This window comes from Pan troglodytes, chromosome 2, assembly GCF_028858775.2.
Source record: "Pan troglodytes isolate AG18354 chromosome 2, NHGRI_mPanTro3-v2.0_pri, whole genome shotgun sequence".
Classification (NCBI taxonomy): domain Eukaryota; kingdom Metazoa; phylum Chordata; class Mammalia; order Primates; family Hominidae; genus Pan; species Pan troglodytes.
Window position 1 is genome coordinate 133,777,281 of NC_086015.1, and position 23,529 is coordinate 133,800,809.

The following is a 23,529-nucleotide window of genomic DNA, read 5'->3' on the forward strand; positions in this document are numbered from 1 at the left end:
GCTTCTTTTGGCCTTCCAAGGTTGAGTTGGGATCCCCTCTTCTGGGTTCCTATGGCATCATTTCCCCATTCAGCAATTGCCACACTGCTTTTTGTTTCCTTGTCTATCTCCCTAACCAAACTGTGAGCTAAGGTGCCGACTTTGCTGTTTTTTTTTTACCCCAAGCATCTGATAGTAGTGCATAGTAGGTGCTCAAATATTTGTGGAATCAACAACAACAAAAAATAGATAGATGAGTGAATGGACAGATAGCGAGAAGAGAAAAAGGTCAGTAGACAAAGAGTCAAGGATATTCTCCTTGGGACTCCTGAATTCGGACCAGAGAGTAGGGAAACTGGGGAGGTAGGGGGCGTTGAGGGTGGGATGAGGTGGTGGCTCTGGACCTTAATCTCACGGTCTTCGTTTCCACGGAAAAGGGAGGAGTTCCTACCACCCAAAGACTCTCTCTGGCTCCCTTGCTAGATCCTGCCTTCTGCCAGAAGACCCCAGAATACAGGCAAAGCCGCCAAAGAACAACAGTTCCAACGGTAGGAGCAGAGCTACTGCCTTCAGTGCGCCTCGGATCTGCACGCCCTGCCTATCTTTGGGGTACAGAGAAGGCGCGTACCATGAAAGCCCCAACTTCCCCTCTGTCTTTTCTCCCACGGTCGGGACCTTAGGGTAGGAGTTTCAAGAGGGGAGAAGCCGGTGGAGCAGTAACAGCCTTCATAATGTCTCCAGTCCCGCTTCCGTCACCTCCCTAAGGCTGCGCCCCCCTCCTGGGGGACGTGCGCTGGGCCCGGGGCCGCCGGGGCGGGGAAGGGTCGGGCCCGGGGCGGGGAGAAGCGTTTATATGTCGGCGAGGGGCGTGGGAGCTGCCACCCGCTTGCCTGCGGGACACCGGAGTCAAGAGGCTGCCCACGCCGCTGCCTGTCCGTTCCACAGTTCCGAGGTCTCCACCGTCTCCCCGCGCGCGGCAGGCGGCACCAAACTCTGGGCTCCCCGCGGTGCGCTCTGCCCGCGCAGTGCGCGTCCAGAGGAAATCCGCCCCGGGCTTTGGAAGTGCAGGGCTGGGGGCTGCATGGAAGTTTCCCCAAGGTAAGGCCAGGAGCCAACGCTAGGACAGCAAGAGCCAAAACTAGGTTTACAAGTGATCAGTAGTTGGATGGGAGGGACCGGCCAGAATAGAGGAGGCTGCATGAGAAAGACTGCGGTGGAGGGAAATAAGTGAATTTCAGAAGCTCAAAATCTCCTCCTTTGGCTTTTCTCCTCCTCCAAACAAGAGTAACTGCCCTCACCTCGTCTTTCTTTTAATTTTTCGCATCCTACTGTTGAAGAACCTACAGCACACTCTTGTCATTCTCTGCTCCCATCTCCGCGTCTCCCACCGCGCACCAGGGCGCCTCCTGAGAGGTGCGTCACCCAACACTGTGTCCTCACAGCACAGGGCCTGGCGAGTGGCATGTACAGTGGACCACTCGCGGAAACAAATGAATGGAGTTAATCAGGGTGAGTCAGGAAAAGTCACTCCCAAGCCTGTACATTCCCAGCCTGTACTTTTGTTCTTGCACTTCACACAAATTTATTAAAGAGGGTTGGACTTTTACTGCTGTCTGAGGGGAGGAAGGAAAGCAGAGAAAATGCACCCTTTTCTCAATTCCCAGAAACATTCTACTCTGAGCGGAACCCCAATTACCGGGCTCAGTATCAACCATGCAAGTAATTTTGAAGAGGAGAGGAGGCAGGCTGGAAGAGGAAAAAAAAAGTTAAAACTAGGAAGTGATTTTCTTTTCTTTTTTGTCCTTTTGTGACAAGGATTTCTCATTCCTCTTGTTAAAAGTCTACTCTATGGATATATTTAAAGAGGACCTTTGCCAGTGGATGGGTGTGGGGGTGATAGGAGAGAGGGGTGGTGACGGTGATTAGGAATATCTGAGACAGTAAAAATCCTAACACTTGTGGCAGGAAGGATAACAGTAGTCTTCTGTTAAGAATTCTATAGTTACAGAATTCAGCAGTCATGTTACTTTTTCTAAACTAATCTATTTAATGAGTAGTATTTTTAATATAAAATGTTCAATGTTAAATTTATTGTTCAGTGTCTTCATAGAGGAAGTCACTTACATAAAAATCCTGAAACTTCTAAATAATGTTCTTTAAAATACACAGCCTTAATAGTTCTTGTCTTTATAAAAGAAGTTGTCAATTAATTTCTCCTTTTTTTTGAGACGGAGTTTCGCTCTTGTTGCCGGGGCTGGAGTGCAATGCGCCATCTCAGCTCATCGCAACCTCCGCCTCCCGGGTTCAAGCGATTCTCCTGCCTAAGCCTCGCGAGTAGCTGGGATTACAGGCATGAGCCACCACGCCCAGCTAATTTTGTATTTTTAGTAGAGACGGAGTTTCTCCATTTTGGTCAGGTTGGTCTCGAACTCCTGACCTTAGGTGATCCGCCCGCCTCAGCCTCCCAAAGTGCTGGGATTACAGCAATTTCTCCCTCATTTTATTCCAAAATATTAGAAGTGCAGAGGAGAGAAAAAGAAGGAGGAAAAAAAAAATACCGTGCCTCAAAAGAAGGTGTGTTTTGGATGTTGTGCCATGTGAAATCAAATTTTATAATGTTCATGAAAGATGTTAGGTTAAGCATTCATTGGAGAATCACCTTTGGCTTTTATATTTTAGTAATTTAAAAATTTTAATTTTGCTAAATTTTTTATGAACCAATTCTCCGGAAATACTATTGTTGAATATAAATACTTGCAATTTTCAGTTTTTCCATTCCCTTCAGATAGTCTGAATTTCAGAAAGTTTCAGTATTTTGAATATTTTGCAGAAAATATTTATTTATTTGTATAGACAGTATCAAGAGCATCTAATTAAGTCACCAAATGAAGATCAGGTTGTAAAAATTATGAATAAAAATTGGTGCCTTATTTAATAATCTCTATACTTAGTACACTATAAAGTCCCACTAATACAATGGTCTTAAAAATGACTGAAAAGAACTTCTCTGTCAGTAAATATCCGCTGACCCTGGAATTCCTCAAAAATATGGGTTTGTGAGCTAGACCCCCTGCAAATATATAAAAGTGATCCAGACTAATGATTATGTGTTGTAATCTAAGAATACTCATTCCTACAGTCCTAAGAAATAAGTAGGAAGGTTAGATTTTCTATGCTTCTTCTTATGCTTCTAAAAGATTCATGAACATGACTTTTCCAGGATGATTGTTGGCCAAAATTGTTTTTTTTTCCTTTCCTGACCTTATTGTCGTTATTTAAAGTATAAGGTGGATTAGCTTTGCTCTCCAACAGGTCTAGATTCAAGTTATAGACAAACTCAAACAATGCAGTTACCTCTCTGAGTCTTATTCTTGTCACCTGTCACATAGGGCAGTGATATCTACCTACCTCACAGGGGTGTATGGGGGAAAAAAACAAGATCTTTGTAAAATGCCAAGCACAAGTGCTCAATAAATGAGGACAATGGTGATGGCGATGGTGGTGGTAAAGCCATCATCATCATTAGATCAGGCAAATAGAATTGTTTCCAATAATTTAGTTAATATTGAGCCCAATTTTATCCTGTGTTCTGACCTCACTCAAATACTTTGTTTCCATGGAATGTAATACATGATTAACAGGAACGAATGATCCGCCAAACATTGTAATCTCCTTGGAAGTGTTCTAGTTTGTAGAGATCATGGAGATCATTTAGGGCCTGTCACTCTGGCATGCTGCTATCCTGGAAGAGATGTTTGAGGATTGTGGCTGTTTTGCTTTTACTACAAATTTCTTCATATCTTAGGCTTTAGCATTTGAGGAGACTTTTCCGTGAGGGTCAAATTATGCCTGCAGGTAGGAGGCTTTTAAAAGTGCACTCGGTGTTTTAATTTCTTTAGCTAATGCTTTTGCAATAATAAAAATGTCTTTCTACTTTCAGCAGAAGGGTATTATATTTAGATTTTCTGAATTTTAAAGCAGTTACCAAAAGCTACGCTAAGCTTTTCAAAGGAATTTAAAAGGCATAAATGATCCTTTACAAAATAGTGACTAAAGGCCGAACTTTCTAAATGAAAAAATAACTGAGTCTTACTCTCAATTCCTCTTCTGTTTCCTCGCCCTCCTTCCAAAACTGGTTTTTTCTTGAGGTGACCCCAAGGCCTTGGCATGGAAATTTAGAGGAGATTACCACATAAAAATAGATACCATTAGCTAACATAAGTCATGTACAGAAGAAAAGATCTTTTGTGTCTCTTGTATCCCTAATGCTTCCCACAATACCTAGCACTTAGTAGGTATTCAGTAATATTTGGTAAGTGAAGGACTTAAAATTTCAAAATTCTGGCTAAATTATGCGTCTCATGTAAAGCTGTAGCAGTTGCACTTAGAAAATCCAATAACATGCAAAATCTCAGGGAAAATTCCAAACATGAAAAATCTCGGGACAAGATAAAGGAGGCAGTATCATCTTTGTGTCTCTACTTCTGAAGTTCAGTCTTACTAAAACACCTGGTCTATCACTACTGACTCTAAATCTTATCTTTATGAGCTATTTTGATTGACTGACATAACCCTAAAAACTAATACATTTAACAGTCCCTAAGAACAAGTCTAAGGAGATGTACTCATTTAATTTTGGAATGATGAGAAAATTTTTCCCCAAATGCTCAACTGGTAGAGGGGAGGGAAGAAGAATAGAATATACAAACCAACTTAGTCTTGCAAATGTAAACCTCAGTATTCTCCTTAAGTCACAAAGGCACAAATAAATATACATGTAACCATTTTAAAACCATTTACAGTTAAGGATGTGAACATTGATTCGACTCTAAAATATTTTTGTATTGCTCTAAGTACTGTATCCTACACTTTAGAGGGGAAAGATTTTGCCGGAGTTAGTTGGCAAAGGCATTTGTGTTGGCTTGAAAAACCATAAGCTAATCACTTATTTAGTCTGTTAAAAACAACTTGATTAATGTTTGGTAAGAAATTCTGACTAAAATTCTCCATTATATGCTTCCAAATACAATAGAACTTTGAAGATCATAAGCAAGTCACAGTCATATTTGGCTATTACTGTTTGTTATAAAACAATCCCACAGTATGTCAAATGGTCTGTGTACCATATTTTCGTACCCCTACCTCATCCTAAGCCAGCATGTGTAGTTAACTTTATAATCTTGTTTACTTTCACATTTTCTCTGGGACAGCTAGAAACTTTAATGTGAAGATGACATTATACACTGTAGCAGATTCCCTCAATATCCAGGCTTTTCTCCTCTCTGCTGGCTACAGATAATGTGAGGGCCCTGCCCATATTTTCCCACTGTGTTCCTTCTTTCAGTGCATGCTGGAGGCTTCTTACTTCAAGCACTGTGACTCTGTCTGAGGGCTTTATCGGGCCTTGGGAGCCTGCCTGACCCATGTAGGGTAGGCCAGAAGGGCCTGGAAGTAAACACCCCTGGAGCAATACCTTACACAATAATATATGAAAGTTGGTGAGTAAATACCCCACTTTCTCACATCTTAGGTGAGGCAACTTTTGAGGTATGAACCATACATTCCTCCAGAGGTACCCAATGGAACCGAGCTCCAGCTGCTCATAGTGGTAACCTACCTGCTCATTAACATTGACTTTTTTCCCTTCTCTGTCTCACTTCTCCACTCCTTTACCAGGAGTTACCTCCCAAATAAACTAACTGAATGAATTCTTGTCCAGGGTCTGCTTTTGGGAGAACCCAGTCTACCATAAACTTTTTGGCTATTTCAGTAAATGCAGTATAGGTTATACTGCAGTAAACTAAGTATAGCTTACACTTAGCCAAGTGGACTATAGATGCCATTCTAGCCAAAAAGTAAATCATGAATGGAATTCTTGCTTTCCACAGTGGAGAACAGAATTTTGTCTGTAGCTAATACTGTTTCATTGGTGTCTTGGTGTCTTGTTTCACTTGTATCTTATTGGTCATAACTGGATCCTAAATTCTCATCGCCTTTTTTGGAAACTGTCATGGGACATGGAGGGAGATATCAGTGAAGATTTGGTGTGACTCCAGAACAATGAGGGTTTAGTGTGATCCCATAATTAGAGAAATAGCACAAAGAACACATTCTGCTCATGTTATGTAAAGAGGTTCTGGAAAGTGGTTCAAACACATGCTCAGTGAAGATAATGCTGGGCCCTTTATTTTCCTGCTGGGTGTTCCTATCCCCTCCACAGGTTGGGTCACCATTTATTTATCAGTGATTTTCTAATCCATACCGCCAGGCCAGACCTCTCCTGAGAACTCCAGTCCCAGATATCTAACTGCCCACAAGGCACTTGAAGATTTGTTTGCACCACAAGTCCGACAAGTCCCAAATGGTACTCATTCTCTTCCCCCAGACCCTCCCCTCTTCCTGCGAATGGCACAACCCAGTGGCCCCATCAGAAAACTTTGAAGTAGCCTTGAGGATCTGTCCTTCTCACTTCATCAACAGTCCCATCTAATCAGTCTCCAAGTCTTACAAATTTAATTTCCTGACAATCTCTACAAACTTCTCTCCATTCTCCTTGTCATCACTGCATTTCCAAAACACCGTCATCTATTTCACTCAACACCGGCCTCCTAGTGCCCCTCCCTGTATCTAGTCATGCCCCTCTTGTAGCATTCTCCACACTTCAGCCTGAAAACATCTGCTCACACTTTTCTCTGGTTAAAATGCTCCAGTGGCTTTAGGTAAAATCCAAAATCCTTATCCTGGTTGAAAATCCTCCCACCACTCCACCTTAACTGCGTCTTCTGCATCATGCCTTCTTCTTATTTTGTTCCCACTACTCCCAGTCCTCTAGTTCTTTAGGGAGATCTTGCTCTCTCTCACCTCCTGCCACTTGCATTTTGGAATCTCTTCTACCTAAAACCATATTCTCCAGACTCTCAACCTGGCTAACTGCTTCTTTCCCTTTAGAACTTAGCTACTATGTTCATTCCTTGAGAAAAAGCATTACTGGACCCCCTTACTAGGAAAAGTGCCCTTCCCTGGATCCCCACAATAGCCTGGGCTTCCTTAGCCATATCGCTCTCCCACTAAAAGCTCTATTTCTTAGTCTTTCATGTTCACCAGACTGCCTTCAGTGCCAGCTGCTGAAGTATCTGTTGTATGAATAATGAGCTGAAATCAGGTTCCTTACTAGCTGATGAACATGGGCAAGTCACCTAACTTATCTGAACTTCAGTTTTCTCATCAAAGTGGAAATAATATTCAAGCACAGGGTGATTGAGAGGAGTTGATGAAATTATGGATCTGGGGTTCCTGACACCTAAGTTGGTGCTCAATACATAGAAGTTATTTTGGATTCAGCAAGGTAGAACTAGGCTTGCCTTGCCTCATGATGTTTTGAGACAGTAAAGGCTACATCCTGGAAGGTGTAAGTTAAAGGGGCACTTTGATGTAGCAGCTCTGGGAGGAACCCAGAGGGAGGAAAGTATCATTTAGCTAAAAGCTAAAAGGTCTTTTAAAACCTTTCAAGAGGTGTGTTTTTGGAAATGCAAGTGATGTAACTACATATAATGGCATCTAATTCCCTCACAGTTTCTTCCAAACAGTCTTTCTCCTTGAGTTTCAATATCTGCATTCCCTGGATTAATGCCATGAATCCAATTTCTAAACTGAGATTTTTTTCCAAGAGTTCTGCCTTAATTAGTTATTCCCCGCTCCTCCTTGGTTTTTTTTCCCCCCTTCTCCACGATTACTGTCATCAACCTGAAATGGCACCATTAAGCACCTAATCTTTGAGCCTCCGGGGAACTGTCATCAAAATGCTCAGGAACTGAGATGTACATTTACAGGCAATGTAACTGGGTAGAGGCAAGCACAAAACAAGTTCCTCAGCTTGCACTGGTGAATGATGAAGGCAGAGAATTTCTTAGCTTTTAGTAGAGAGGTGAATTAAGTACATAATTGGGGTGGAAATTGGGATAATAGCACCTCAGGGAGCTGTCTGCACATTTTAAGGGCTTTTAGGTATTTAGTAAGTTACTGCTTTGACACACTTACCTAATAGTCCATAGCAAAACAGTTTTCAAGTTCACTGGGCCAGAGGTGCCCTGCCCCACTCTAAACATACAAAGTGTATAAATTCCTTTTTTTTCCTATATATCCTAACAATTTTGGAATACATAGTCACTTGTAAGTAACAGTCAGTATACTCAGAAAAATAGGCAAAATGGTGGTTAATGGTGTTGTCTATGTTGGAGTCCCACCTCATTTTCTTGGATCGGCTTGAATAGATAAATTCATAAATATGTATTCTTAGCTGCAAAATTCTTTAAGTAGTTGCCTTTTTACTTCCAAAAGCATGAAGGACTTTATTTATCTGTTTATTTTATTTCTCAGTGCTCTTATCAAGTCTTTAAATTTCTTCATGGAGAAAACAGCAATTAGGCAATAGATGTTCCTATGTCATCTCAATCAGCAGTAGCAAAAGTTGTTAAGTTGGGCAGTGTGCTGGGCACCGACTGCATGATTCCATGCCTTCCATCCCTGCTAAACTCCCCCTTGAGAAAGGAGATATGCGCTGTGGATGCAGAGCTGAAGCCATGCCACTAACTGCAGCCACTAAGCAATTTTGGGCTGGGATAGAAATACCCTAGGGAAAAAGAGATGAATGACTTCAGCTCTTCACAAGGTGGGTCTTCGAATACTCCAATCCAGAGTTTTCTACATCAATGAACTCAGCATTTATTAAACATATTATATACATTATCGCATTTAATCCTTACAACAACCCATTATCCTGCTTTCACAAATGAGAGTCCAGGATTTCAAGGTTCATCAATTGCTCAAATCACAGCTGGCCAATGAAAGAGATTTAAATTCTGGATGTGGTTAAAACTCAGGCCTTGATACTGCTATCTGTATATTCTGCCAGGTAATCTGGAAAATGTGTGCTTCAAAAGCCTAGAAACTTCTAATGTGGACAAAATTTAGATCCCTGGATGCTCAGAATAACAGTTCAGAAGTCATATTTTTCATGGTAAGAGGAAATTTTGACTCAGTATTTTTTAGAAGAGGGAAAAAAGGGAGACTGCTAACATTGTGAACATGAAGTCTCAAAATGGCGATGTTTGAGAAGTCGCTCAGGGACTTGGATCTCTGTTATTGAAATTGACTTTAGTAAATATTTTCAAAAGTCCATTCTCCTTTTTTTGCTGTTTGACTTTTTATAGAATCCTAGAATTTCAGAGCAGAAATGGATCTTACAAATCGTTTCAAGTATTTTTTTAAGCAAAAGTGATTGGTTCTTCCTCTATGCTCTCCCACAATTTAAATCTTTTCATGAATTCTTGTCGATCTCGGGAAAAAGACAGAAGTCATGAGTAGGTCCTGCAAAGCTGTGAATGGCCTGGACTCTTCCTCTCTTCCAGTCTCATTCAGTGCCATGCTCCCCTTCTCTCCCTGTGTTCTATTTATACTAGACTTCCTTTGCTTCCTTGACCACGCCATTCTCCTTCTTGCCACGAGAACTTTGCATCAGCTCTCCTCCCTTCCTGGAACATCACATTCCTCCTGGGCTAGTTAACTCTCACCATTCCTTCATCATTAGCTCAAACAGCATTCCCTCAAAGAAGCCTTCCCTGGACTTTCCAAGTTAATCAGTTCTCCTCATTATGTAGTGATATATGTCATCACAGTGTATAATAATTCAACAAATAGTTATTAAGCATTTTTTTTATGTACAAACCCTATTCTAGGTGCTGGAAAACAGACAAAGTCCCTGCTCCAAGGAGGATATAAACAATAGAGAAGTCAATAAATGACTTATAGGTAGTATTCCATGCTACCTTAATTAAGAAATTAATTGTGGAGCTAATGACTGACTATAAAGAAGGTGGGAGGTAATTTTGGATGGGTTGGTCAGGGAGGCTTCTCTGGGGAGGTGACATTTGAGCAGAGATCTGAGTGAATATGGGAGGAAAATATGAGTCCCTCTTTGTGAAGTCGGGTAGGGGGACACTTCCAAGCAGGAACAACTTTGGCTTGTTCATGGAATGCAAGGAGGCCATAGTGGCTGGAGTGGAGGGAATGAGGAGAGTAAAGATGAGATCAAAGATCACATGGGCATGGCTCACATCATTAAGAGCCTTATGGACTGGGTGTAAGGAATTGGAATTTAGCCTAAGTGTGATGAAAAGTCACTAGAGATTTTGAACATAGGTGCACCAATCTAATTTATGGTCTTCAAAGATCCCTCTGATTGCTGTGTGAAGGATCTGTGAAGAAGGACAAGGGTCAAGTACTGTTAGTGCTGTAGTTCCGCCAAGAAGTGATGGTGGCAGTGATGTGGTTTGCAGCTGGTGCAAAGTGGTTAGATTTAAAACATGTTTTGAAGTACTATTGACAAGATTTGCTGATGTATTGGCTCAGGAGTTTCAGAGAAACCTCTTTTTTACATGTATCACAGTTGTAACTTTACACTTATTCATGTAATTCTTTAATCAGCACCTTATAGTTTCAAAGGACTATATGCTCCATGAGATAAAAAAAAAATGTCTGTTTTTACTTTTCATTGCATACCCACTGCCTGACTGCCTACCAGGTGATAGATGCTTAATAAATATTACTTGAATGAAGGCATGAATAAGTGAACGGATAAATACATAAACTAAAACGATCTTATTCTATAGATAAGGAAAATGGGTCTCCGAGAGTTTAAGTTAAGGAAATGGCCTTAGGCCTCTCAGCTCAGACTAGAACCCATGTCTCTACATTCCTCTTTTAGGCTACTTTTTCTCTTGCAGTAGAGCCACTGTGAACCTCATACTCTTTTATTGTGGGGAGGGAAGGGTTGCCAAAATGTGTTTCAAAAACTCCTAATGGATAACTAGTCTGTTTAGCCGGGCACTCATGAATGGCAGTCAAGAGTTATTCTAATCACCTTTGAGGCTCTGTTGAGGTAGCTCAAGTCTATTACACTTTTTTCTCTTCTTTGACTTTGTTTTCTTCTCCAGTAAAGATAACTAATCTTAACTCACTATTGGTGAGTGTTATGCTTAGGACCCAAAAGAGGTCAGCCTAAGCCATCTGATTTGTGTCCTGTTTTGAAAGACACTATAGGTCTTTAGGCAAGAGCAGCTGGTGTGCTTAATCTTTATATAAGACGGTGGCCATTCAAAAATGTTCAGCACCCCCCGCCAAGGGCATTTTGAAGAAAATCAGTGGAGGCAAGCTGTGATTAAGAGGGAAAGGAGAATAGAATACAATTAAGAGTCTCCTCTGTTCTCTTGGAAGACAAAAGCTGCCTGAAATGTAACTTTCCCAAGCAATGATCACATCCTTGGCACTCTGCCTTTCTAATTAAATTGCTGATACATATATATGGATATTTCATTTAATGAACAGCTGGTAAAATTGGATCCTTGCTCTGTAGAGGTTTACCAAAGCACTTCATAGTTTCAGTGTGATTGAATACTAATCATTTACCCCAGAATACAAAAGAGGAAATTAAACCTGACCTAGCTGCTTATCATCTGGGACCTTCTAGGCTGCATCCCCCATGGTCAGCATAGTAACTTTATCTGTTGTTTCCCATCAAGTTACTTCCAATGTTACTTTTCCTTTTTTTTTTTTTTTTTTTTTTGGTTGTTGTTGTTGCCCTCCTCTTGGAAGCAACGCCTGGTGTGCCTTTACGTTTTTCAGAGCTGTTTCTGATGCTCTGAGACCCAAACCCTTATGAGGTTTCCAGGAGACAGACATTGAAGAGATAAACACTCAGATGAAAGCTTAATCATAGATTTGAGATATGCTATGAAAAATAATAAGATGCTATGACAGAAAAATCTCAGAGGGAACCTAAGTTAATAAGGACAGAAGGAAAGGACCTCCTTGAGGCAGCAGCATTGCAATGAAGACTTGGAGACGAGGACTGAGCAGGAACAAGGAAAGAGGAACAAAAAGGCTGCCAGAGAGGGTGGCAGTGGCCAGATGGGCATGGGGCAGGGCTTTTCAAACTTTGATGGGCATGCAGATCACCTGGGGACCTTGTTAAATGGTTATTCTAATTCAGTAGGACAGGTGATCCTGCATTTCTGACCCCCAGTGATGCTGATCATGCTGATCTGAGGACCACTCTTTAAGTAGCAATGGAATAGGGCAAGGGTTGCAAAGTTTTTCTATAAAGAGTGAGATAATAAACATTTTAGACTTTGCAGGTCATACTGTCTCTGTTGCAACTACTCAGCTGTGCCATTGTAGTGTAAACGCAGCCGTAGATAGTACATAAGTGAATGGATATGGGTGTGTTCCAATAAAGCTTTAGCAAAGCAGAGCATCATTTTGGCTCACACACCATGGTTTTCTGACTCCTGGGGCAGAATCAGGTGGTATTGGTTCTTAGGTTCAGATGCACATCAAAGTCACCTGGGTTTGAATAATCACCCATCAGGTTCCTATTTCAGATCAATAAAATCAGGATCACTGGGGATGGGACTGAGGCACTGATAGACTTAAAAAGCTCCCCAGGTAAGCCGGGAGCAGTGGCTCACGCCTGTAATCCCAGCACTTTGGGAGGCCGTAGGCAGGTGGATCACAAGGTCAGAAGATCGAAACCATCCTGGCTGACACGTTGCATAACCCTGTCTCTCCTAAAACTATAAAAAATTAGCCAGGTGTGGTGGACACCTGTAGTCCCAGCAACTCGGGAGGCTGAGGCACGAGAATGGCGTGAACCCGGGAGCTGGAGCTTGCAGTGAGCTGAGATCATGCCGCCACTGCACTCCAGCCTGGGCAACATCCCCAGGTGATGCCAAGGTGCAGCCTGGGCTGAGAGCCACTCTGGGCCTCAATCTCATTTGATAGCCCCTTATTCTCTTTGCCCTAGGAGATAGGCAAGGCAAAATGACTCCATTTTTTCTTAATTCTGAGAGATCATCAGTTGACCAATAGCTTTCAATGAAGAGGGGAAAAACACAGCAGGAAATGTATAAAAACACAGCAGGAAATGTAAAAAAAAAAAAAGCAGGAAGTGTACAAATCTCTAGTAACACACATCCTGATTTCATGCATGTTAAAATCAGGGTGGAGTGGAAATGTTCACTCTGAATTCAGGAAATATGGTATTTTCATCCCTAGTATACAGATGAGGAAAATGGAGCACAGAAAATGTATTGTGCAGATTGTATGATGATATGCCAGGGAGACACAGGCAACCTATTGTGACTTAGCTTGCTGAACTGCTTAAGCTCTTCTGTCCCCTCTGGGCCTTTCCAGATACATGCTGATCTCCCTGCCTTGGACATGCTGCCTCACCTCATTACAATCACCTGTTTAATTTCTGCTTCTCCTTCAAGTCTTCTCCTCAGCTTAGTCATCTGCTTTTTCTGAGGTATCTTTCCTGGTCCCACACCCAGAGAAGGGGCCCCTGCTGGGAGCACCTGTAGACCTTAGTGAGGTTCTCTATTAAAGCCAGATCTCTTTCTGTTGACATAAATTTAACCTCCTGGCCCTGGAAAAGTTCATGAGGGAAAGGACCATGACTGCCTTGTTATTTTATCTCCAACACCTGGTATATGGCAGGGGCTCAGTGAATTTTTGAGGATTGCACGAACTCAGTCCCCCTCCTCAGCAGAGGGCAGCACAGTGGTTTAGAGGAGTGGTCCTCAAAGTGTGGTCCTCAGCCCTTCCGTATTAGCATCACCTGGAACATTGTTTGATATGCAAATCCTGAGGCTCACCATGACCTACTGATTCAGAGTCTCTGGGGCTGTGGCCCAGCTGTCAGTGTTTCAGTCTAGCCCTCCTGGCGATTCTGAGGCTTGTTCCAGTGTGAGGATCACAGGTTAGGGTATGGACTCTGAAGCCAGACTGCCTGGCTTCGAAACCCTGGCTCTGTTGCTTAAAAACTGTTTGGCTCTGGAAAATTTACATCACCTTTCTGTACCTCAGCATTCTCATCTATCAAATAGAGTTGATAAAAATACCGTCTGAAGCTTGTTCCAGTGTGAGGACCATGGATTAGGGTATGGACTCTGAAGCCGGACTGCCTGGCCTCAAAACCCTTGCTCTGTTGCTTAAAAACCGTTTGGCTCTGGAAAATTTACATCGCCTTTCTGTACCTCAGCATTCTCATCTATCAAATGGAGTTGATAAAAATACTAGTAGCTACCTGAATTGGATTAAATGAGATAAACAACCTAGAGCTGTTAACACAGCACTGCTCAAAGTAAGTGGTGAAAATATGTTAACTGTTAGTATTATTAACTGTGCAACTCTGGGAAAATTTATTCTCTGAGTTTTATTTCCTTTGTCTTTAAAACAAGGATTAAATTTGCCTCACAGGGTTTTGAAAGTTAAATGGTTGTAATATGTTAGGGTGCTTAACCTTTGGCTAGGCTGTGGGGCCCAGTTATTTAGTCAAACACCAGTCTCCGTGTTGCTGTGAAGGTGTTTTTAGATATGATTAACATTTAAATCAGGAGATTTCAAGTGCAGTAGATTACCCTCAGTAATGCATGTGGGCCTCATTCAATCAGCTGAAGGCCTTAAGGAAAAAGACTGAGGTCCCCTGAGGGAGAAGAAATTCTGCTTTCAGACTTAAGATGGCAACATCAACTCCTGCTGGAATTTCCAACTTGCTGGCCTACTCCGCAAATTTCGGACTTGTCAACCCTCATAATTACGTGAGCCAATTTCTTGAAGTCTCTCTTTCTCTCCTCTCCACCCCCCTCCTCTACACACACACACACACACACACACACAGACACACACACACAGTCTCTCTCTCTCTCTCTCTCTCTGTCTCTCTGTCTCTCTGTCTCTCTCTCTCTGCCACTCACACATTGCCTTTCTGTACCTATTGATTTTGTTTCGCTGGAGAACCCTAATTCAATGTGCTAAATATGTGTAGGTCCAGGCTTTTCAACCTATATAGTTTCTCAACTATTGACCTTCGGGCTGCACAATTCTTTATTTTGGGGAACTCTTCTGTGCACTGCAGGATGTTTAGCAGCATCTAACATCCTATTAGCCGCATACTAACAACAGTAGTGGGTTGACCTCTACCCACTAGATGTCAGTGGCACCCCACACCCCAGCAGAATCAAAAATATTTCCAGACATTGCCAAATGTCCACTGGGAATGGAAAATCTCCAGGTGAGAACAACTGGTTTAAAAAGGAAAATGTATGAGCTCTTCCCCCTAGTTCACTCCCATTGAACCAGTGCTGCTCTGCTGCCCACATAGCCTACATTCTCTTCCCTTTCCCCATCAAAACACTGTCCACAAAGTCTGGCTCAAAATCACTATCAAAGGTGGCTCTAATAACCTGCCTCCCCCTTGAGCTTCTGCTCTCATGCCTGTCTTTTCACAGAGTTTTCTAATGTGCTTCTTATAGTCTCATAGGCCTGTGCTTTGTCCTTCTCCATTGAAACCCCTTGAAGGCAGGGGCAGCCATGAAAGAGAAGCAGATGATTTGATTTGAGTCAAAATCCTGCTGTTTACCAGCTTGTGGCCTTGGTAGAGTCACTCGTTCTTGCTGAATTTCAGTGTTAACATCTATAAAATGAGAAGAGTAGAGTCTACCTCATAGAGTGGTTATAATGTAAAAGCAATTTATAAACTATAAAAATACTGTGTATGTGTTTTCCTCAAAGAAAAACCATGCCTTTTTCTGGTATAGAGATAGACAGCACAGGGGAAGAGGTTTTGGGAGGTGTGTTTAGGATGAAATATGACTTTTGAAAAATGCCAGATGAACATGTAAATGCATGGATTTGCATATCATATTTTGCATTTTGCTTTAATTTTCTTTTGATAGCTTTTGAAATAGGATCTTTTCTGTGTCCTTCTGAGATTAATATATAAATAACCTAATGGGGCAGTTGACAAGGCGATGCAATTTCCCTAGTTATTGACTTCAAATTCCTGGAAATGATGCCACTTATCAGCATTTCTCCTTACCCCTATTGTCTGTTGTCTTTATTCACTCAGGGAGCACCTGTGCTTGACACTGAGTATTTTTCCTTCAGAACTTATTAAAGCAGCCACTTTACAGAAAAATAGTTTCTGTACTCCCCCATCCCACTCTGCCAAGGCATTAATGTGCCCCTTTTCTGATCTTCTACACTCCTACCTTGGGCTCGCCCACCTGTGTGAACACAGGTCTGCCCCTTGCGTCCCCAATCAGACTCTGATTTCATGATGTCCGGGGCTGTCTTTGCTGGATTTTGTGTTCCCAGGGGCTGGTACACTGACCAAAGCAGGTGACTTACTCATGAATGTGACAGCAGTGACTCACTAAGTTTCCAATACTACATGTCCATCTGCCTGTGGGATGTCTCCACTCCTATGACTTGTGGACACCTCAGATTCTGTGCTTCAAGGAATTAAAACTGGATCTTACTTTATGCACCAGTTGTCTAAGTTTGCAAAGTAAATCATTCCAAAAAGTAGTGGCCTAAAAACAATTTAATATCTCTCATGGTTCTGTGGGTTGACTGGGTTTCTGGGTAATTCTTGCTTAGGGTCTCAGTGAGATAGTGGCCAGAGTCATCACTATGTTTTCAGTCACATGTCTGGCACCTGGGCTGGGAGGGCTGGATCATCTGGGAGCTGGTTAGGCATCTCTCCTGACCTCTTCACAAAGCCTCTCCATGGAGCTAGCTTAGATTTTTTCACAATATGGATTCAGAATAGCGGAACTCCTTACTGGCAGCTGACTTGGCCCGGAGCAAGTGCCTCAGGAGCCTACATGCCAGCTCCAAGGTTTCTTATGACCTAGCATTGAAAGCCTGAGTCCATCACTTCTGCCACATTCTACTGATCAAGTAAGTCATTAAAGCTAACCTAGATTTAGGGGAAGGGAAAATCGACTTTTCTTCTCAGTGGCAGCAGTGGCAAAGAAATAGCGGCCATATTTTACCGTATTTTCTAACAAGTGCAGTTTGTTGCCTCTGTCAATAATTCTTTCATAGCCTTACATCCCAGGAATTAAAAAAAAAAAAAAAAAAAGCAAAAACGGTGTCAAGCACAGGTGCTCCACCTAATTTAATAACAATGGATTTCATCACTTCATCACCTCCTTGCCACTTACCCTCCAACCCTCTACCAGATTGGTTTTCACAAGATATGAACACTCCTTTCTTGAAAGACCTTTGTTTGTTCCTTCTTCTTGCATGACATCATTTAGCATTCCTTTTTTCTTATGACTTTTTTCAAATACACAGAAAAGCATAGTGAATAATGTAATAACTATTCCTTACCCAGATTTAACAATAACATCTTTCAGTGTTTGTTCAGACTTTTTAAAAAAATAAAATATTACAGACAAGTTAGAAATCCTCTTGGTCCCCCTTTCTGCTCCCATTTTCCACTTTGCATTCCCAGCGGGGACCACTGTTCTGAAGTTGATTTGTATTGTTCCAAGTTTTGTTTTAATGTACCTCTGCTTAAACACTTGGTATTTTGGTGTGTTTTAATAATTTTACATGGATGGTATTGTACTTCTGAGACTTCTTCCCTAAGCCTCTCATCCAAGGATAGGAGCCCTGTTGTGGGTAGGTCATGTCAACCTACAACTAGTTTTCTCACAATGTTTTGAGATTTATTCCTCTTCAAGGCATGTAGATCTAAAGTATTCATTTAATGTTTGAACAATATTCCCACGTATGTGTGTGTGCACGCCAGTTCAATTAATCTTTTTTAACCTCTGCATGAACATTAATAGTCTGCAATTTTTACGAACATATATTGTCTTGTACACATGTACCAGGGTTTCTGTAGGGTATCTGCTTTACATGAAACTGCTAGGTCATCTTTAATTTTACTTGAAATTGCCAAATTGCTCTCCAAAGTGAGTGCATCAAATTATATTCCCACCAGCCATGTATATAAGTTCTAACTTCCCTACATCCTTGTCAACTTTTGGTATTGTCAAACTCATTTTGGCCAGTCTAATAGGAAGGAAATGGAATCTCACTGTTTTAATATGCATTTCCCTGTTACTGATAAGGCTAAGGATCTTTTCATGTGGTTATTGACCATTCAGATTACCTCTGCTGTGAATTTCATGTTCATATTCATTGTTCATCTTTCTGCTGGAGTCAGTGATTTCATATTGATTCAGAGATTAAATATATTACTCCTTATAGTAGCTTATTTCTTATTTATGATGTCTTTTGTCAGCACTAACATTTTAATGTATTTCCATTCACCAATCCTCTCCTTTATGATTTATACTTACTGTACTTTCATTAATTTCTTCCAAAGTCATAATGGTTTGGGTTTGCATTTTGACATACTGCCTTTGGAATATTGTGTGTGATTTTATCAGAGTTTAATCTTAGTAAAAACCTATCTTAGTAAATACCTAACATGAGAACTCAGGCATATGTTTTCCTTGATGACTTCCCTCTCATCTTTCACATTTTTATTGCGAATATTTTAGCTACACTTTATTTTAAACCACCCTGGGTTATTTTTTTTTCACAGCCAGCACCTACTTAGATTTACCTACATTCAAATTATTACCATTGCTTCCTTCATTTTCTTTTCTGGGTTTAATCGTAGTGTTTCAGGTGAAAATCTAGAAGTAGATTTTTTTCTGTTAATGTTTTATTTCACTCTCATTTTTGAATTATAATGAGTATTGGGTTTTTCCTACTATGTTATAGTAGCATTTATATTAGTCTCTGGCATCTATCGATATGAATGACAAGTTTGCTCATCAAATCTCGTTCATTTGTTGATTTATTTTACCTCCTCAAGTCAAGTCTTCATTTGCTCCACCCAAGAGAACTCATAGTATTTTCCTTCAGTTCTGGAAAATTCTCATCCATGACCTCTTCAGACATTGCCTCTCATTCTCTTTTTTCCCCTCACTATTCCTATTAGACCCACGCCAGTTGTTCTCACTCCAGGCTTTTAACTTCCCTGTTATATTTTCTGTATCTTTATTTTTCTTTGCTTTACTCTAGGTAACTAATTCTTGTTTTAAATGTGCTATATAAAACACAACGTTTAATGAATCAATTTTAGTTCCAGTGCACATATTTTCCATGGATAGATATTTTTATGGTTGTTTTTCAAATTCATACCTCATTTTATACTTTTTTGTGCTCCAGCTATTTTATGCTTTTCCTTTTTTTCACTGTGGCTTTCTATCATCTCTTTACAAATTTTCACAAATTTGTTTTTGCAATGTCTTTTGAATTATTTTATTAGCCAGTGGTCTTGGATGCCACATCTCCTCTTTGTGAAACCTTCTGCCTCCCTTTGAGTGATTCTTTTTTTTTTTTCCGTAGTTGTAACTTTTTCTGCACTCATCTTCAGCAGTGGCTATTTTTACGTGTTTGAGAGATTCCTATGCTCCTAAAGTGGTGAAAATGCCCCTAAAGAGTTTTGCCTTTGCCTCTGCAGCTGCTGAGGAGTTTCATGGTTGAAACCAGTTTTTGCATTAATTCCTCAGTTTGGGACTCCTGTACCATATGGATTTTGTAGGGTGAAGCCCTCTATCTACTCTTCACCAGACTTCTAAGTTTCTTATCTATGATTGTTCTTTAATATAGGGTTCCAGTAAAACACTTTGATTAGTCTCGCGACTGTGAAACTGCTTAGGTTCAAATCCCATTTGTACTACTTTATCACTGTAGGACCTTAGAAAAGTTACCTAGCTTCTGAGCCTCAACTCCTCATCTGGAAAGTGGAGAAAATAATAGAATTTCAAAGAATTGCTATGAATACTAAATGGTAGCTGACACATATAGAGAGTTTGATATCCTTATTCTAGCCATTTCTCCAGGCCAGTGAGCCAAATTTTCTATTTTTGATTTTATAGAAGGGGATGCTCTTGTAAACTCTGCTATACAGAAAACTTCTCCAATAGTGAGTCTTACGTAGTGATTTCTGCTCATGCATCTTCATGAAACAAATTCTTCTCCACTTTTTTCTACACATAACCAAATTCTGTTCATCCTTTAAAGTCACACTCAAGTCTCACTTTCTCTGTGAGTCCTTCTGTCCTTACACAAGAGACACCTGTCTCTTTTCATTCATTCATCCCTATACATCCATTCATTTACTTGTTCATTCAAGTACCACAGTGGGTCAGGCACTGTTCCAGACTCCAGGGTGCAGCCTGCAAAAACACATACCTGCCCTTGTGGTACTCACATTCTTATGAGGAAAGACCATAAACAAGGAAACAAATATTGCCACAGTAGATTCGCTGACGAAGACAAGTCCTCTGAAGAGAAATAATAGTGATTGGGAGTAGACGGGTAGAGAAGGGGAAATTATTTTCAATAGGGTGCTAACCAAACGTCCCTTTAAGAAGGATGTAATATTTAAACACACATCTAAGGAAACCAAAGTAGCAGAAACTGCGAAGGCCCTCAGGTAGAACAAGCATGTCCTGTTCAAGGAAAAGTGAAATCAGTGAAGCTGGAGTGGTGAGAGAGAGGAAGGAGATGAAGTCAGAGGATTAATAGGGCCTAGACCATGGAAGGCCCTGACGAACATGGAAAGGGGTTTTGAGTAGATGTGAAACTATCTCATTTTTTGGTTTAAAATGAAGCACACTTGAATAATATGTAATTGGCAACAGTGGAAGCAAGGAGTCCAATTAGAAAGCTTTTGCTAGAATTCAGGTGAGATGATAGTGTCTTAGATTAAGGTGGAAGTAAAAAAGGTATTGACGAATGGCTGGATCTGAGATCTAATTTTTTTAAGTAAAACTAACAGTGTCTGCTCAGGGATGTGAAAGGAGATGAGTTAATTATTCCTATGTTTCTAGCTGAGGAAACTTGGTGAGTAGTGGTACCACTTACTGAGATGGCAGTCATATTCAACTGTGCATTATTTAACAGTTAATTATTTTTTAGTGTATTTGTTACAGCTCAGCAATTAGATTGTCTGTTTCCCTTAACACAGTTAGGGACACTACATTCACATTTGATTGATTAGTTTGTTCTAGCTCTATCAATTAATAGCTGTGTGACTTTCAGCAAGCTACTTAACCCTCTAACTCAATCTCATCTGTAAAGTGGGTCTGGTACTCATCGGGTTGTTGAGACAATTAAGTGTGGCTCTTAGAATAATGCCTGGCACTTAGTAGTGCTCAGTAGTAGCTGTTGTTCGTTCCAGAAACACCCCCACACCCCACCAACTGTAGTCAGTCAGCCCAGGGATCTTATGAGTTTCTCTCTACTTAGTTTGCTCAATGCAAGGTCAGACTATTTTTCAAAGGTACTTAATACTTGAGCTAATAGAGAAAATCCATGCTAGCTTTCAAATGCTACCCTGTGTGAATCTCTTTAGTTGTGTTTTGCTTTTCCAAGCCTAAAACTTAGGTGGTCAACAATTAGCAGATATTTGTTGAATGTCTACTTTGGGCTTAGCTGCTGGGATATTCAAGAGTACCAGTTAAACCTCATTTTTCCTGCCATGCATGCTTTTGATTTAGCTGTAATGAATATTTTATCAGTGACCAAATATTTTATTACCTCTCTAGTCCTCTTGGGTATTGCTGGACAGATTTCAGACTAGCTGATGTCATTATTGGCCGTTATAAATTGTGTCAGTATGGCTGCCCTTTTGTATCTTGGTCAAATACAGAAAAACAGCAACTTGGAGATACAGAGCCTCTATTCAGACTTAATGGGATTAGCTGTCAATGGCAGAAATTCACAGCAGTTGGTATCCATTCATTGAGAAAGAAGACAACTTAAAGAAATTTCCAGTGAAAAATAATTACACACAGATTATCTGGTACATTCTAACACATTAGATAAAATTCCTTCATCTGCAGAGAACTGGATAGCATGCAAAGCTTTGCCTCAAGGAAAGCAATATGATATAGTGGAAAAAGCACTGGACTCAGATCAGCAGGACTGGCTGTGACCTGAGGAAATGCTCAACTTTGCCAAGACTTAGATGTTTCCCTTGTAAAAAATGAATAAAAAATTATACCTACTTTACAGGGGTACTCTCAGGGTTCAGGGAGATAATGGCTGTGAAAAGACTTGGAAATCTGCAAAATATTATACCTCAGCAAATGTTATACAAGCCTGTAGACATGTTAAGAGTTGAAAATGTGATAAGGAAAGACTTTAGGAGAGAGAGTAAATAAAGTTCCTTGCCAGGCGGTGCCTTTTCTAGGTTACTCACAAGCTGTCCCTTTGTAAAGATGGCAACAAAAATAAAAATAATGACAACAGCTAACATTTACTTAGTATCTGCTGCAAAGAAGATACTGTGCCAACTCGTTTACACACATCAGTTCATTTAACCCCCAAAACAATTCCTTGAAGTGGATGTGGTTACTAACACCATTTTATGGATGAGAAACGGGTTCAAAGCAATTAAATTACTTGCCTAGTCATGCAGTTTGTGGGCTATAGAACTAGGATTTTAATTAGGCAGTCTGATGCCAGAATCCATGAGTTTAACTACTAGCCTACACAGCCTTACAGGTGGATCCTAGTATAATTGGAGTGTGACCTCAGTATTGCCAAGTCATTTTCAGTGGAGTGATTCTGCCTGTGCCTCGAATTTGTCCCACACCTCCTATCCCCTGCTCAGAATTTTTCTCCTATCTCTACTATTTCATGCTATCCTACAATCATAGGTACTAGAGGCTACATTGGGTAATGCTTGCTGCTGTAGCTAATAAACCTAAAAATGTATACTGATGCACACACAATAGTAAGTTAAATTATTACTGATTTAACAGAAGTAGGTCTGTAAACACATTCATGGGGTGGCCCCTGTCCACACAGCCATTCAGGTCCCCATGCTGAGAGTAACCTTGCCATCCTCAACATTTGGTGCTTGAGGTTGTCTCCATTCCAGCCAATCAGAATGGGAAGAAAGATTGAGGTGCCCCCTGTGGGAATTTCTGCTGAGGTTGCATTGGCTGGCACTCATTTGCCATTGCAAGTGGAGCTAGAAAATATAGCACCCTGCTGGCCGCCATGGCTCAGTGACAACTTCTCAATGCGGAATGGGCAGCGCTAATTTTTGGTGAACAGCTAAGAAGTGTCAGCCACAGAGATTATGGTTATTGCTAGGTGGTTTTTCACTGATGAAATTTTATTTCTGGGCTGGGCGCGGTGGCTTACGCCTGTAATCCCAGCACTTTGGGAGGCCGAGGCGGGTGGATCAAGAGGTCAGGAGTTTGAGACCAGCCTGACCAACATAGGGAAACCCCGTCTCTACTAAAAATACAAAAATTAGCCGGGTGTGGTGGTGGGCGCCTATAGTCCCAGCTACTCAGGAGGCTGAGGCAGGAGAATGGCGTGAACCCGGGAGGCGGAGGTTGCAGTGAGCCAAGTCGCATCACTGCACTCCAGCCTGGGCAACAGAGCGAGACTCCGTCTCAAAAAAAAATTTTTTTTTTATTTCTTTGAGTTCCTTTAATTGGGTTCTGCAGTACACCATGAAAAATTATGGGCTCAAGGAAGGTTTTTTTTATCAAAATATGCTCTTTACTTCCTTGTTTCCTGCCACACTAATACAAAACTTATTACAGATGACCGTCTCAGTGGGACAAATATTCCCTGCAATTGTTTCATACC

General features: G+C 41.1%; 1 protein-coding gene across 2 annotated transcripts in view; it reads left to right on the forward strand.

Moving 5' to 3' along the window:
• Nucleotides 1–837: 837 nt before the first annotated feature.
• COL6A6 (collagen type VI alpha 6 chain) overlaps nt 838–23,529 on the forward strand; it is a 151,071-nt gene continuing 128,379 nt past the window's right edge. The window contains exon 1 of one of the 2 annotated variants that reach the window (XM_063807159.1): nt 838–1,077. In XM_063807159.1, coding sequence (XP_063663229.1) covers nt 1,061–1,077 — 17 coding nt within the window. In that variant the 5' untranslated portion in view covers nt 838–1,060. The remainder of the gene's footprint in view (nt 1,078–23,529) is intronic. The other variant, XM_009446459.5, reaches the window with a different exon arrangement.